The sequence below is a fragment of the Petaurus breviceps genome, unplaced genomic scaffold, assembly GCF_028583685.1.
Source record: "Petaurus breviceps papuanus isolate PSGF00001 unplaced genomic scaffold, PetGlider_PUasm1.0 91133, whole genome shotgun sequence".
In the NCBI taxonomy this organism is placed as follows: Eukaryota; Metazoa; Chordata; class Mammalia; order Diprotodontia; family Petauridae; genus Petaurus; species Petaurus breviceps.
The window spans coordinates 82,660,202-82,672,259 of NW_027187419.1; the positions used below are offsets into that span (position 1 = coordinate 82,660,202).

At 43.1% G+C, this 12,058-nt stretch overlaps 1 protein-coding gene across 1 annotated transcript in view; it reads left to right on the top strand.

Annotated features, from left to right (window-relative positions):
- The window catches only part of GALNT5 (polypeptide N-acetylgalactosaminyltransferase 5), an 81,444-nt gene that overhangs the window by 29,402 nt on the left and 39,984 nt on the right, over positions 1–12,058 (top strand). Inside the window, exons 2-4 of the mRNA XM_069080436.1 lie at positions 270–436; positions 4,602–4,721; positions 7,232–7,367. Of these exons, the coding sequence (XP_068936537.1) occupies positions 270–436; positions 4,602–4,721; positions 7,232–7,367 (423 nt within the window). The remainder of the gene's footprint in view (positions 1–269; positions 437–4,601; positions 4,722–7,231; positions 7,368–12,058) is intronic.

The following is a 12,058-nucleotide window of genomic DNA, read 5'->3' on the forward strand; positions in this document are numbered from 1 at the left end:
GAAAGAAAGAAAGAAAGAAAGAAAGAAAGAAAGAAAGAAAGAAAGAAGGAAAGAAAGAAAGAAAAAGAAAGAAAGAAAGAAAGAAAGAAAGAAAGAAAGAAAGAAAGAAAGAAAGAAAGAAAATTACAATCACCTGGAATTTATTTTGCCTCTAATGCCTTCGTTTGTACCCTACTGTCCTAATCTGACCTTCATTTTTTTAATCTGCTATGTAATGTCAACATCCTACCTCACTTATTCTCTGCTTGTATTGTTGGCCATCCATCCAGGTGTGTGGATCAGCTGGTTCACAACAATCTCCCCACCACCTCTGTCATCATGTGCTTTGTGGACGAGGTGTGGTCTACTCTTCTTCGCTCAGTTCACAGCGTCCTCAATCGCTCACCTCCACACCTCATTAAAGAGATTCTACTAGTGGATGACTTCAGCACCAAAGGTAACAAAAACACATGGCCTGCATCCTGACAAAATAATGTGTCATTGGAGTGAGGGGGGAAGGGGAGAGACAACAGATTAATTTTTAATCAAGCCCCAAACCCTGGAACAGAGCCAAAGCTGTGCTTCACTTGGTACTGTGTAGTGACAATATGGTGTGTGAGTCTATGGGCTTCAAAAGGTCGGCTGAAAATAAGTTCCCCTGGACTGAGTGTGTCTCTACTACTAGCTTTCCATTCAACTAAGCCTCCTTTGCCACTTTTGGGTATGGTATCTCTTTTCCAAATCAGCCTATGTCAACATCATGGTGGAATGGGGAAAGCATTGGATTTAAATTTGGAGGACCTGTGTAGCATATACACTGTGTGACCTTGGGCAAGTCACCTAATTTCCCTGAGCTTTAGGTTCTTCACTTGTAAAATTAGGTGTTTAGCCTAGATATCCCCCAATGTCCCCTTCAATTTTAAAGCTATGGTTCTATGATCTTTCTATGATACTAGCACATGAGCCCATTTGCAGTCAGTGATTTGGGAAAATACCAGAGAAAATGAAATGTTATATACAACTGTAGCAACAAATTGTTGTGTACAATCATCTGTGCTAGTGTAAAATACCCAAAGGAGAGAACATTCTTGCTATTGATCATTGACATGACAGGGCCTTTCTTGCTGGTGGCAACTAAAGAAAGAGTTCAGATCTCAGAAAGTCAGAGGCAGGTCCAGGTCCCCTCCTGTTTCTTTTATGATTCCAGTACACACTATCCTCCTTTAGGGACCAACCCCCCCCCCCCCCCCCCCCCCGCCATTTCCAATGGGTCAAGAGACTTGCTGATTTGTCCACCTTCCTTTCTTATATCTAGAATACTAACATGTGATTTAATATGCATTTCAAAAAATGCCATAACTACTTAAACTCCTTATTTACAGACTGTGTGGATAAGTAGATAGAAGGATTGCTTTGGAGTCAGAAAAACCTGAGAGGTCCTGCTTCTAACACATTCTAATTCTGTGACCATAGACAATTTTTTTTTTAGCTTCACAGTGCCCTGAGCAACTCTAAAACTACAAAATATGATGGAGTTGCAGATTAAGAGAGTCTGTTACAGATATGAAATCATAGATACTTCCTCCCCTAAAAACAAAAAGTAAAGACTGGAGGAAATGCATTCGTTTCAAACCCTCACATGAGGCTTTGGAATCTGTATCACATGATACAGATATATATGTGCCTATAGAGTTTATGTTTCCTCAATGCTATGAATCTTTGTGCTACAGTCACAAGGCTGATGAATATAATGGTACTGGCCTTACACAGGCTGCCTCTGTGAATTCAAAGTACAACAGTGACAAACAATCCCTATCACTTTCTTAATATCTCCATAGGCACTGGATAAATTTCAGAAAATAAAAATCTGATGTTGAACCCAGATAGAAATGCAGAGTCCAAAGTAGCCTCCTTTTTTTCTTCCATATTAACATATTTCTGTAACCACAGTTATAAGTGACACTTCAAGGATATACTGGAACCAGTACCTATAGGGAGAGCCAATTGTTAAATTATCTAGGTCAGTGAGAAATTGGCAAATCAGGGCTTGATTTATTATTTTGTTGGTCACCTAGACTTAAGAAAGTGATGGAGAAAATGTTAATAATGCAGATGAAACTTAAAAATGTAACTGATGCAGATGAATTTTTTTTAAAGTTCATTTATTGTTGTTGTTTTGGTGGGCAGTTGTTAAACATTTATCAGCACACACTGAAGTCTGTTTACACAGTATGGCTTCTTTTTTAAATATTATTTATTTTACTCTGAACTTAAGTAATAAAACAGGCATTTCACTGGAAATTGCAGGGATGCCTATCAATTGCAGAATGGCTGAACAAGTTGGGGTATATGATTGTGATGAATCACTACTGTGCTATAAGAAATGATGAGTTCAATGATCTTTAAAAAATGAATAGACTTGCACAAAATAATGAATAGCAAAATGAGCAGAAACATGAAAATGTTGCAAACAGTAACAGCAATATGGTTTTAAGAACAACCTTGAGTGACTAAACCATTTTGGTCATTATAAATACCCAAATTAACTACAGAGGACCCATGAAGAAAGACACAGCATGGCTTCTTCAACAGTCACATCACTGACAAAGTTATCCCAATAAAACTTATGGCACATGGAGCACATGGTGTATTCTAGTTAGGAAAAACTGAACCTCAGTGAACTGACTGAAAATGCCTCAAAAAGTGAACTTGAGACAAAACAGGTTTCCTGACCAGAAACGATACACTCCCTTTTAGATGGTAAAGGCTCATAAAAGGGTCTCCCACAGCTTAATCTTCCTCCTCTTAGTCTTTCTTCTCTTTGTCTTTTTTTCCTTTGTCTCTTTCACTTCCTTCTTTTTCTTCTCCTCCTCCTGGATTTCCTCTTCTTTTTACTCATTTTTCCCCTTTCCTCCTCCTGTTCGCATCCTTCTTCTCTTTTCCCACATCTTCCTCTTCTTCTATTCCCTCTTTCTTCTTCTGTTTCTCTTCCTCCTCATTCTCTACTCTCTCCTCCTATTTCCCTTCATCTCCCTACTTGTCCTCTGCTTCCTCCTCCTCTGCCTCTTCTTCTTTCTCTTGTGCCTTCTTCTGCTTCTCTTTCCCAGAATCATTCACTTTTAAAAACTTTCAAGATCCAGAGGCATGAACAAGTCTGCAAGAGTGGAATTGAATGCATCCATCATCATGGAGTAACTCTCGAGGTTACTTTTACTTCTCTGGAACTCAGATTCCTCAAAACCCAAAATAAATGAGGTGGTAGTAGATGAATTCTCAGGTCCTTTTCAGCTCTAACTTCCTGAACCTATGAACTTCAACTTGTTTGCTGAACCTAATATGGGATTTTGAAGGAAGAAAATTGAGCATCTAATAATTTAGAATTCAGGGGTGGGGAACCTGTGGTCTTAAGGACACATGTGACCTTCTAGTTCTTTGGGTGTGACCTTTCAACTAAGTCCAACTTTAACAGAACAGATCCTTTTATTAGAGGATTTATTCTGTGAAGTTTGGTTTCAGTCAAAGGGCCAAACTTGAGGACGTAGAATGCTATATGTGGCCCTGAGGCCACAGGTTCCCCACCCATGGTAGATTCTTAAGGTCCTCTATGGCCTGTAACTGACTTGTATTTTCCTTTGAAGCTTTTGGTGTAGGAGTTCTGACTTCACTGTTTTCCTCCTGTTCCATGCTTTGCTCCTTTTTGTCCCCAAAATAGGAGTGTATTGTTGGAATCTGCTGTCTGCTTTGTTTCATTTGCCTGTTCATTTTGCCACTCAATTAGTTGACTTTTGGGCTTTTTGCCACAGTAGGACTCTGCCACCAGACAGGGGAGCTTTCGTCCCAAATGCTGGGGTTTTCTCAGCTGCTGGAGGTATTAGATGGGTGCCCTCTCTGAGGTCTCCACGTGCTCTGGCAAGCTGGACACACACTCCAGAACCTCCACCCTAGACTGCAATCCAGATCCAAGCAGGTTAAAGCAAGAGCGATTACCCCTCAGACTGGTGCTTGGTCCCCCTACACTCTGCAGGCCAAGAGCTGAAGCCGCCACATGGTGCTGGCTGGCTGTGCCAGCATCTCAGTGGCTTTTCACCCTGGGGGTAAAAGCCGCGCACTCCCACTTACTGGTCCCAAAGTCCAGACTGTACTGACCTCTCACCTTGTCCTTCGCATCTATGTGTTGATAAATCTGGAAACGGCAACAGCTGCTGCTGATCTGGAGTCCCTCTGGCCAGCGGCTGGTCAGGCCCGCCCTGGGGCTAAAGCCTCGGCACGGGGCTGGGCTTGGTTACTGGAGCACTGCACTGGATTCCTGCCGGCCTGCCGAGGTGTCCTCGGTGGGAGGTTAGCTTCTCTCTGTCATTTTGTGGGTTCTGCAGCTCCAAAGTTTGTTTAGAGTCCCCTTTTTACATGGATTGGGGAGGGTGGAAGCCAGAGCTGCGGGAAGGTCGTCCATGGTAGATTCTTGATAAAATCTATCTAAGGAAATTACATTTGCAACCAAAATCTTGGAAAAGAGGATAAAATGTCACCATTTCAATAAATGTCACAAGATTTCTTAGACTTATCATCGCTCCAAGGTCAGGCTGAAATAAATATTTTCTCCTTTTTCTCCCTCTTTGATTTAGAATACCTGAAAGACCAATTGGATAAGTACATGTCACAGTTTCCCAAAGTCCAGGTACTTCATCTCAAAGAGAGGCATGGCTTAATAAGAGCCAGACTGGCAGGAGCACAGATCGCAACAGGTGAGACTGTTGATTCTTGTTCTCCCAACTGGACAGGATTCCCCAGAAGTCAAGTGTAGAGATTATGCTATCATCTCTTCCTTCTGATGTCTCTGTTTTAGAAAATTATTTTCCTTGCCATGAGACTTTGAAGATGTCATAGTCACATCATTTATTTTCCTCTCAAATAGTTTTCTCCTGAGTTTATTCTGTATATTGATCCATACTTCTCCCCTGCAATCTCCCCACAATTACATTCATCTAGAATTATGGGTACACAGCCTATGGCACAAATACTGTTGCAACCTAAGACTTATTGGTGACCCCCTTATATAGAATAAGCTACAAGAGAGCCAGCAGTACTGACTTCATTGGCAAATAAGTCCCAGGTATGCACGTAGTCATTTCTTAGTTTCATCCTTTTTGACCTCTCTGCTTCATTTGACATTGTTGACACCCTGTCCTCTTGTATACTCTTTCTTCTGTGTTTTATTGTAATGGCACTCTTAATGATGGCCCTCCTACCTTCTCTACTGCTCCTCTTCTGTCTCCTTTGCTGTGACACTATCAACGATCCCTAACAGCACTCTCCAAGGTTCTATCTGAGCCCTATTCTCTTTTCTCTAAATCCGTTCTTAATTAAATTCTCTTAATGCCCTCATCAACAGTTATGGGTTTAATTATTATCTATTCAGTTATTAATAATAATTATTAATAAGTTAATATTTAATTAATAAGTTAATATTTAATTTAATAAAGTTATACTAAGTTAATAATCTAATCAATTATATCTATCTAATTATTATCTAATTACTTACAGATCTATATATCCAGCCTCATTTTATTTCTAGAGTTTTGGTCAGGTATCACCAAATTTCTATTCAGAATTTCAATTTGAACAAATAAACAAATTTAAAAGAAAAAACAACCTTTCAAATTGGACATCCTGGAAACACATCACAAGCTTGCTTGTGCAAAACTGAACCCTAAATTCATCTTTCTTCACCTCCTTATTACTGCTGGCACCACCACTGTCCTACTCTCCAACATTCATAAATTCAGTATTTTCCTCAACTTCTTTCTCTCCCTCACCCCACATTTCCAATCAGTTGCCAAATCTTTCCTGAGCCTATCTTTCAGCTGCATTGTACATCACTCCACCTTTAATAATCTGTCATCTAGCTCATTCAGCCTTCTCTCATACACAAAACAGCAGTCCTGTCTCACTGCCTTGGCACCAACCATCTCCTGTGCCATAAATGCTCTCCCTCTGCCTAATGGTATCTCTCTCTTCCTTCAAAACACAGCACAAACATCACCTCCTACACGAACCCTCCCTTTTCTGAATTCTCCCAAAGTTATAGTGCTTTCCCTCCCTAATCACCTTGTGTCCTTTATCATTTTCTCTTTATATGTATTCTTCATATACTTATACATGTACTTGCTGCCACCCCAATTAGATTTATCAGTTCCCTAAAACTAGGGGTTGTTTCTTTCTTGGTATTTGTATCCAATACAGTCAGCACAGTATCTGGCATATAATTTTTCATAAATATTTGTTACTTTTTAATTTAATAAACCTTTGATAATTGGTGGGTAAATATAAAATTTGAAGAAGGAGATAGCCCAACAACTAAGGAATCAGGAAAGGTTTCCAATAGGAAGCAATGCTTGAGTTAATCCTTGAAAGAAACGAAGGATTCTAAGAGATAGAGGTGAAGAGAGCGCATTCCAGGAACACAAGACAACCTGTGCAGGATGTCAAGTTCAAGGAAGAGCTGGTTTGGCTGTCATACAGAGTTTTTGAAGAGGACTTAGGTAAAATCAGTTTACAAAGGGGAACTGGGACTTAGAAACGGCTTCCAGTGCAAAGCTTAAGAGTTTGTATTTCATCCTAGAAGCAATATTCACGACATTCTCTAAGCAGAAAATAAGATGATCAGACTAGGACTTTAAGGCGATTCTTTTGACAGTCATATGGAGGATGGACTGAAGAATGGAGAGACTAAAAGTGGGAAGTTCATTTAGGAAATCATTTATTTGACAAGCATTTATTAAGCATCTGACATGTGATGTCCTGATGGTTAACAACACAAAGACAAAAATTGTACAATCTCTATCTCAAAGTGCTTACATTCTAATGGAAGAAAACAAAATAGAGAAAAATCACTACAAAATATATTTACAAGCAAATTTGAAGTCATTTTGGGGTGATTGGATATGGAGTCAGAACTAGAGCAGGTGACTTGGGCTTTAACCCAGGATAAAGAATTGTCCCAGGATAGGACATTTAAAGTTCCAATGGACAAGTTATTACATTTTACTAATGGAAAAAAGTTGTAGAGAGTCAGGACAAGATGGCAAGACTAGGGTGGAGCTAAGACTACCAAATGAGTGAAGAGTAAGAATAGAGGTTGGTTCTAAAATAACTTGGAAGGGGAGAGGAGTACAATGGGAGAGGCTAATGACCTGGTCTAGTGCTGAGGAGGGAGGCCTGGGCCTAAACTGTATACCTTTGTTCTGCCCACCAGGTGACGTGTTGACATTCCTAGATTCTCACGTGGAATGTAATGTTGGGTGGTTGGAGCCTCTCCTAGAAAGAGTTTATTTGAACAGAAAGAAAGTGGCCTGTCCAGTTATTGAAATAATCAATGACAAGGATTTAAGGTAATGCCATTACATTTCACTGAATGTTTCCATTATGCACAGACCATTAGTGACCAAGTATACTATTTAGCCCCCTTATACTAAAATCTTCTCAAATGTAATAAACAGTTTTGTTGGGGGGGGGGGGAACGGGATCCCGATAGGTTCAACAGGGAGTCTGGAAAGAATTCAGCTCAGCCTTTCTTGGAGTTAGAGTTGAGAAAGTTTTACAGCGGGCAAGAGTCCTTTAGGGGACCTGCGAGTGAGAGGGGTACATGCTTTTACTTTTAAAGGGTAAGGCTGCCATTGTCTGGGCTGACTGGAGGGAAGGGACCTCAATGCATAGATAGTTTAGATAAGATTTGGGCCAAGCAAGAGGAGACATGAGGATTTGGGCCAGACCGGAGGAGACATGAGGGATTAAGTAAGAACAAAGGATTCCCAAGGTGTTGCCTAGGCCTAGTGCAGATAGGGGGAAGGGGCAGAGTCGGAGGTTGGGAAAGGAATTTTACAGATAACAATTTTACAATACAAATTGCAGTTACAATTTCACAGACTGGTTTCACAAGTTGGTTTCACAAATTGACCTAGACCCCAGGTACCCCATCATTCCCCCCTTAAACAGATGACACCCAAATTCATTTGGGGGTACAGGACGATGATCTCAGCTTCCCGAGCTACTTCCCGCTGGGGAGGGGCGAAGAGCTATCCCTGCCTCTCAGGGTATCATCGTTAAAGGGGTGGGGTCCGTGGCCAAGGTCTGGAATTTGGCCGATGCCAGGTCCAAGGGGTGATGGGTAACAACTTCGGGCAACGGTTGGTACCCAGCCTGTGCAATCATCTGCAAGTGGAATGCACTGAGCCTAGAAGAGACAAGCTTAGCAAGAAGGTTAAGCAGACAAGGACCAAAAAGAAGTATAAAGACTATAATTAGGAATGGGACCAAGAAAGGAGCCAGTATAGGGAAAATCCAGGACCACCATGAGTTAGAGGAGGAACCTGGTGCATTAAGGGTTTCATGAATTTCTTCCATCCAGTTAGCCTTTTCCAGCATATTTTTGGTGCAGAGTTCTACCTGTCAGGAATTATTGATATACATGCAGCAGGATGTGTTAGCTAGGGCACAAACGCCTCCACTAGAGGCCAGCAGATAATCTAAGGCTATTCGATTGTCCAGAACCACATTGGCCAGGGAATTCAGAGACTGCTGGATTTCCCGAAGGCTAAATGCAGTCTCTGTTGCCAAATGATGCAAAGCTACTGTCAGGTTTGAGAGAATGCATTCATGTTGTAAATGTCCATACCAAGGCATGAGATATTCTGATCCCTTTTTGAGATACCAAAGAACACTATCCAAAAAGCCTCGTTTAACTTGTTTTAAAGGAGAAGTGCCTTGCTTAGTGATGTTATAAATAGTTAGAGGGGGTGCGAGAAATCCCAGAGTGTACATCCCATAGCTCTTGTAAGGGGTCAGACACCTAGTAGCCAAGACAGCAGGTCTTGGGTCCTGCCAGGTGGTGGCATTGCGCTGTACCTCGTCCCCAGAATTCATAACCTCTGACCCACCCATCCCACAAAGAAAGGAATATCCTTGGGGAGCACAAATGGGGCCCGTTCGTAGTAGGCCTTGAACATGGAGGCTCCATGGGTCAGTTAGATTGCATGACAAGGTTCCCGGCAGAAGAGTCACCTGTAAAATGTCAACAAGGGTTTTAAAGCTGGGGGAAGCAGTATCATTATGTTCAAATGAGAAGGGAAAGCCTGGTAAGGAGGGCCCACCAAGAGGGTGGTAGGTGGGAACCGATCATAGGTACAGGTAGGGAATGTCCCTTCCTCACAGGAGGTGCAGCTGGCAGTGGTGAAGTTTCGAGGGCACTTATTACTATAAATGTTCTCACAGACAGAGCAGCACAAGAGGCCAGCAGAGACTTTCACAAACCCTCCCCTGACAGGAGTCTTCACCTGTGTGGTGACTGTAGAGCTAAATTCCCAGAGATGAGTGTAGTTGCCTGCTGGAAAGCATGGAGTACAGACAGATAAGTTAGCCCATGCAGGGGTAGCCACTATCAGAGGGGAGGCAAAGACCTCTGAAGTGGTTACCTCTGGCAGAGGGGCCCTTGCAAAGACTGCCTCCGGGCGAAGGTAAGGATTGCCCTGTGGGTGGGGGTGACATACCCAACAGTCCTGGGCTCCTCCTTTACCCACAGAGTTCCCCAGTTTGACTAGGTAGTTGTCTTCCCACTTCCTAAAGGTAAAGGCGCACAAGATATCAGGGAGAAGAAAGAGAAGAGTTAAAAGTAACATTGCTAGGGCAAATGGCAATTACAAAGAGGCTAATACATAAAAGGAATAGGTCGAATATGATTTCACTTCCTTCTATCCACCTTCTTGTTAAGTGTTTCTCCGGAACAGCAGTTTAAGATCGTCTATAGGGTCACAGGAGTACTCTGGAGGCCCAGTGGGGGAGGCAAGAGGTGACAGTGGTTTAATTCTAGAATTATGGGTCCAGCTAGGGAGGCCTTCGAGCTTCACTGCAGTGGGAGTGGTAAGAATAACTCGGTAGGGTCCCTTCCAAGTGGCCTCTAACTGTTCTCCCTTTTGATTTTTCCAGGACTTTAAGTAAACCCAATCCCCAGGTTGCACGGAGGTAGGGCAATCCACTTTGTCGCTGGAAGGTTGGGGGAAATACTTGTTAGCATATTCTGTAAAGCTTTCCTAACGGCACCTAGTTGGGAGGCAAATTGAGTGACCAAATGTTGTTCTGGGTCTACCAAGATATCTGATGTCAGGAAGGGCCTTCCGTACTGGAGTTCAAAGGGGCTTAGTTTAAGGTTTTCCCGGGTGTAATTCGAACCCTGAGTAGACCTATGGGGAGATTAGTCACCCAGTCAGTTCGAGTCTCAATGCACAATTTGGTTAAGACATGCTTGAGGGTGTGATTCATTTTCTCCACTTTCCCTGAGGATTGTGGATGCCAGGCAGAGTGAAGGTGATAAGTGATTTGCAGTGTGTCTGCCACAGCCTGCGTTATTTGGGAAACAAAGGCAGGACCATTATCACTTTGTAGGGAGCTGGGAAGGCCAAACCGAGGTATAATTTCTTTTAGTAGGACCTTGGATACTTCTTGAGCCCTTTCCGTTCTACAAGGGAAAGCTTCAACCCAGTTTGTAAAAGTGTCAACAAAGACCAAGAGTAATTTAAACTTGCCGGATCGTCTCATCTAGCTTGCATCCTGTAAAAAGGGGCTTTATTAGGGACTGAAGGGCATTTTTCCCCAGATGTGTGGCCTGATGTAAACCCGACAGCAACTTCCACTGGCTTCCCTCTGGGATAAGAAGTTGGCCTGAGGGGGTCTGAAACCACCCAGAGGCGGAGAGAGTATATCCCCTCTCCTTAGCGAGGGTCTGTTCCTGGGGGCTGTAAGAGGGCTTAAAGGAGTCAGAGATCTGCAGCACTAATGGGGCTATCAGAGTCAGCTGGCGGGCTGCTTCCTTAGCTGCAGCGTCTGCCAGGCGATTCCCCACAGCCTGATCTGATTCTCCCTTTTGGTGGCCCTTGCAGAAAATAACAGCCACCTCACTGGGTTTATGTACAGCCTGGAGAAGTGTTAAAATCTCCTGGGCATGTTTAATAGGAGAATTCTTTGCTGTCAGATATCCCCTTTCCCTCCAAATTGCCCCATGAGCATGCAACACATGAAAAGCATATTTAGAATCAGTGAAAATGTTTAGCCTTTTATTTTCCCCTAGCTCTAGGGCTCTGTTGAGTGCTATCAGTTCTGCCTTCTGGGCAGAAGTCCCAGGGGGCAGGGGCTTGGCTTCTATGGTGCAGTTTAAACTGACCACAGCATACCCTGCCCTCCTCTCCCCTTGATCTACAAAACTGGAACCATCTGTGTACCATTCTTCATCAGGATTAGGGAGAGGGGCATCTTTAAGATCCTGGCGACTTAAGTGTACTGAGTCGAGGGAGTCCTCACAATTATGAATAAGGCCTTCTGAAGGGGCCGTGTCAGGGAGAAGAGTTGCCGGGCTGAGAGTATGGCACACTCTGAGAGTTAGGTCAGGGGTGTCCAGGAGCAGGGCTTGATATTTAGTAAGCCATCCACTAGCTAGCCATTGGTGACCTTTGACTTCTAGGATGTTCTGGACTCGGTGGGGGGTCAAAACTTCTAAGGGCTGGCCTAGTGTGAGTTTAGAGGCTTCCTTAATTAGGACTGCAGTAGCTGCTACAGCCCGGAGACATGAGGGCCATCCAGCAGCCACAGAATTAAGTTGTTTAGAAAAATATGCCACAGGCCTGGGATTAGGTCCTAGGCGCTGAGTTAAAACCCCCAAAGCCTGACCCCTCCTCTCATCTACATACAATGTAAAGGGTTTTTCCAGATTCGGCAAAGCCAGTGCCGCTGAGGAAGTCAGTTGAGATTTCAAAGTTTTAAAAGCTGTGGCCTGATCAGGTCCCCATTCTAAGGGAAGGGTATCAGGCCCTTGAGTATCTTCATAAAGGGGCTTAGCAATTAGTCCAAAATTAGGAATCCAAACTCTACAAAATCCAGCCATGCCCAGAAAAGTAGGGAGCTGTTTCTTAGTGGCTGGGACAGGAATGGACAGTATAGCCTGTTTCCTCTCAGGTGTTAAGGATCGAGAGGTGGGGGTTAATTCATGACCCAGATATTTAACACTTTGGCAAGCTATTTGAGCCTTAGACAAAGA